Genomic DNA, 4,932 nt, shown 5'->3' on the forward strand with positions numbered 1-4,932 from the left:
CTGCAGGCCAGACAATGTATTTTCATATCAAGTGTCTACTGCCTCATGCTGTCTAAGTTCATCTTTGCTCAGTTCAAAGAGTGTAAACAAGCAGGTAGACTTTGCCCTAGGAATAAATAGTTGTGACTCTGATTTGAAATATACCCTTCCGAATTTGGCCTCCATTCATTATTTATGCTGCTGTCATTTTTTTTTTGCCTACGTTGCCTCATATGTTCTTATTAAACTCAGAAAAGTATTGCCAGCTAATACTGGCATAATATTTTCAATTATTTGAGACTAGTTTAAGTAAAATGTTACCTTGTTCCAAAGGTACTTAGACAGACATTGTAATTATTAACTTGTTTTGTCAAGAGAAGTATTGGGTATTTAGTAATGAGATCCTGGGTGCTTTAGAGCTGTAAAAATCTACATGAGACACACTGATGATGCTGCTGAGACACTTGCCATTTATTCTTTTATTAATCCTCTCAGGAGAACTCTATGCAGAAGGTAAAATTCTTTTATTACTCTTTATTCTCTAAAATACATATAGAGAACAGAGAGTCTAAATGTCATCTAAGTGTCTTAATTCTTGAATTTTGACCTAATATTTCACTTTCCCATGCCAGTTTTGTAATGCATGCTTTACATGAAAGTAACTTGTTTAAACATCTTGATAATGTTTCTTTGGAATCCTTTATTTCTCTAGATTTGGGAGCACGGGGAGCCAGGATCTAATTACTTTAAAGTGTTTTCTGGTTTATTAGTTTTTAGCCAAATTAATGCTGATAATGCTTTTAATCTGGTCAACTTGAAAGTCACATATTTGCCTTAATTATAATTTTAGGCAAGGCTCTATACATAATAGTAACACTTGCATAAGTTTAGTTCTCTCCTCTTTTTAAGAGGAGAGAATATAATGTGGGAAATTTGAAAAAGAACAAAACCACTAGCAAGGTTTCTCCTCATGATTCTATTTTCTTTGGAGTTATTACATAGTGATTATTTTGATGCCAATATTGTTGATTATAGAAACAGGAATATTGGGAGAGAGTGAGAGGGTACAGATATGAGTCTGTCAAAATAATGCTATAAATCAAATTGTTCAGAGATATCAACACTACAGATTTGATGTATCAGCCAGGACAGTATGCGCATTGGTTGGTGTCTCTTCTTTCCAGAGCAGTGGCCCTTGCGGCCATTACTGTTCTCCATAGCAGCTACTTTGGGTCTTCCCATGGTAAACATGTGATTATGCATGGGAAATACTAGAGTGTTTGGGAACTTGACTGTGTGTGTTTCACTAGATGCTGATAATGGTGTGGTGACTATAATTTTGTCTTGTTTTTCTCAGCTCTGGCTGACGTTATCATTATTTTCTTTCTAAGGCAGCAGAACATGGAGGTAACCATTCTGACTTCTTTACCATGGGACACTTTGCCTCCTCAAACAAGTCACATGGCTTATATGCAACTAGGTTCTTTCATTCTTTATTACGCATTTGAGGATGATTTGAAATTATAGGCTTCTATCAAGCCCACTCTATTGGAAGATTGTCTAAGCTAGTGGTTCACAACCTGTGAGCTATGACCCCTTTGGAGTCATGTATCGGATCTCCTGTATATCAAATATTTACATTATGATTCACGACAGTAGCAAAACTATACTTAGGAAGTAACAAAATAATTTTATGGTAAAGGGATCATAACAACATTAACTGTATGTATGAAAGGGTCACAGTATTAGGAAGTTTGTGAACCACTAGTCTAAACTAGTGGAGGTGTGTAAGCTATATGCAAAAATTTAATCACTGAATGTAAAAGATTTGATCATCCATGGGTTTTGGCATCTATGGGGAGCCTTGGAGTCAACTCCTTGCCAATACAGAGTATCAACTGCATGGTTACTGAGCACTGAAACCGTTGATCCAAGCAGAGCTGATCTGTGAATGGAAGGCCTGCTGGATTTAAAAAGTGTGAACAAAGAATATAGAACATGTTAACATATTAGATTAAATAAACCCTATTATTAAAACAAAATAAGCATTCATTTTTATTTTTACTCTTACCAGTGTAGCTTTCAGAAGTGTTAAAATTGCATGTGGGATGACGTGGTGTATCTATGAGAGTGTTCTACAAAGCAAGGACAAGCTTCCAAGAAGTCACCGGTCAGTTACTCTGAGTAACACAGCTGTTCTGAATTGCCAGCATATATAAAGAGCAGTGGGCATGATATTAGATATTTAGACTGAGACAGTATCACTTCTAAACTTAGGTTATGAAAGTAAGTGCAAACTGAAAGATCTGCCGAAACAAAAAACAAAAACAAACAAAACCAAAACCAAAACCAAAACCAAAAAAGCAACAAAACCCCCTCAACCCTTTAGAAATGCTGTTTCCTCATGAGTTTTATGGGTTTTTGAATGTTTTTCTGTTTTCAGCTTGAGTTTTCCTCATTTCAGAGAAACAGTGTGATTTTCCTACCGTGGAAAATGGAAGGATTGCCCAATATTATTATACATTTAAAAGCTTTTACTTCCCCATGAGCGTAGACAAAAAACTATCATTCTTCTGTTTGGCTGGCTATGCAACTGAAAGTGGGAAGCAAGAAGAGCAAATCAGGTGCACAGCAGAAGGCTGGTCTCCAAAACCAAGGTGCTACAGTAAGTCAGTGCGTGCTATCAGCTCGCGGCTATTACACACTCCTTTCTGAGAAAAGAATGTTTATTTATATTAAATATGATCACTGATTAAACTTTATATACATATATAACAAGAAAAGTACTGCTATAAAATACCCTACATAAAATTCTGTAAATGAGCTGCTATTACCAATAAGTCGTTTTATTTGGTTTTAAAAGCACTTGGGAAGAAATACCAAAAATGTACACCTAAGCCGGGTGGTGGTGGTGCACGCCTTTAATCCCAGCACTTGGGAGGCAGAGGCAGGTGGATTTCTGAGTTCGAGGCCAGTGTGGTCTACAAAGTGAGTTCCAGGACAGCCAGGGGGCTATACAGAAAACCCTGTCTCAAAAAACAAAACAAAAACAAACAAACAAAAAAGTACACCTAAGTCGCTAAAAATGTACATCTGAGCTACTTTAAGATAGGCGGAACATATCATATTCATAATCTTTACTAGGAAGCCAGAATAAGAGATTCTTTTTTTTTTTTCTCCAGAATGAGCCTTCCTAATGTTTATTTGTGTATATTTGTCACTCATTTGTGTGGCCACTTTTATTTCTCCTACCCACTGAAAGCTGCAGGTTTGTACCTGTAGCTTGGCTCATTGCTTTGCTTCCTGTGTCACATGTTACGTTATTGCTGGCTTCCCTCTACTTAGGTGAAGTGTCTTGAGTCCCCTGAATCCCTGTTTTCTAGAGTAAGGGGCTTCTATTAAGTCCTTGGTATGGTGGTAGCTGTGGTTTATATACCTAGTAAACAGAACTGCATAAGATAGCCATGCATTCTGTGATTTCAGGACAGACCAGAGTATTTTATAACAGAGTTATAAATGTCATTATAACATCATAGAAAGAAGTCATGTTCCTTGAATTTATTATCTTAAGAGACAGAAAATTGCAGAAATTGACACGGGAGCATAATCGTTAAGACAGAATCTCTGGAGCGTGTGGTCTCATCTCCATCCTTGTGAAAGTGACATGAAAATTCCTAGCCTGTTTCTTTTCTTCTTCTTTTTTTTATTCTTTATTCTTATTATTTTTTTAATAGTCCAGACTTTATCCCTCTCCTGGTCTACTCTTTGTTCCACATCCCATACTTCCTCTGCTCACCACGGTTTCCAAGACGATGTCACCATTTCCTCCTCACCCCACTAGACCTCCCTGGAGCCCCAAGTCTCTTGAGGGTTAGATGCATCTTCTCTGATTGAGTCCAGACCCAGCAGTTCTCTGCTGTACATGTGTTGGGGGCCTCATATCAGCTGCTGTATACAGCCTGGTTGGTGTCTCAGTGTCTGAGAGATCTCGGGGGAGTCCAGGTTAGTTGAGATTGCTGGTCTTCCTATGGGGTTGCCTTCCTCCTCAGCTTCTTCCAGCTTTCCCCTAATTCAACCACAGGGGTCCCTGGCTTCTGTCCATTGGTTGGGTAAGTATCTGCATTTGACTCTTTCAGCTGCTTGTTGGGTCTTTCAGAGAATAGTCATGATAGGCCCCTGTTTGTAAGCACACCATAGCCTCAGTAATAGTGTCAGCTCCTGGGGCCTCCCCCTGAGATGGATCTCAATTTGAGTCTGTTACTGGACCCCCTTTTCCTCAGGCTCTTCTCCATTTTTGCCCCTGCAGTTCTTTCAGATGGGAACATTTCTGGGTCAGAGTTTTTGACTGTGGGATGGCAACCCCATCCCTCCACTTGATGCCCTGTCTTTCTGCTGGAGGTGAACTCTAAAAGTTCCCTCTCCCCACTGTAGAGCATTTCATCTATGTTTCTTATGCACAAAATGAAGTAGGGACTTCCTTTGAGAAAGTCTCAGACCTCTCAGTTCTCTGGTACATTCTAGAGGGCCACCCCACCTCCTTGTCTCCTGAGGTTGCCTGTTTCAATTCTTTCTGCTGGCCCTCAGGACTTCAGTCCTATTTTCCCCCCACCAATACCTGATTATGTCCCCCTTTTCTGCTCCCTACTCCCTTTCCCACCTAAGTCCCTCCATCCCTCTCCCATCATGTGATTGCTTTCTTCTTTCTTCTTCCTCCCAAGTAGGATTAGGCATCTTCACTTGGGCCCTTTGGTTTGTTAACCTTGAGTTCTATGGATTGAATCTTGGGAATTCTGTACACTTCTTTCTTTCTTTGTTTGTTTTGTTTTGTTTTGTTTTTTTGAGACAGGGTTTCTCTGTATAGCCCTGGCTGTCCTGGAACTCACTTTGTAGACCAGGCTGGCCTCAAACTCAGAAATTTGCCTGCCTCTGCTTCCCAAGTGCTGGGATTAAAGG

General features: G+C 39.4%; 1 protein-coding gene across 2 annotated transcripts in view; it reads left to right on the plus strand.

Moving 5' to 3' along the window:
* Positions 1-230: 230 nt before the first annotated feature.
* The window catches only part of F13b (coagulation factor XIII B chain), a 22,703-nt gene continuing 18,001 nt past the window's right edge, over positions 231-4,932 (plus strand). The window contains exons 1-2 of one of the 2 annotated variants that reach the window (XM_021159667.2): positions 231-492; positions 2,444-2,644. In XM_021159667.2, coding sequence (XP_021015326.1) covers positions 426-492; positions 2,444-2,644 — 268 coding nt within the window. In that variant the 5' untranslated portion in view covers positions 231-425. Of the gene's footprint in view, positions 493-2,422; positions 2,645-4,932 lie in introns of both variants that reach the window. The other variant, XM_021159672.2, reaches the window with a different exon arrangement.

Source organism: Mus caroli, chromosome 1 (genome assembly GCF_900094665.2).
Source record: "Mus caroli chromosome 1, CAROLI_EIJ_v1.1, whole genome shotgun sequence".
NCBI classification, from domain to species: Eukaryota; Metazoa; Chordata; class Mammalia; order Rodentia; family Muridae; genus Mus; species Mus caroli.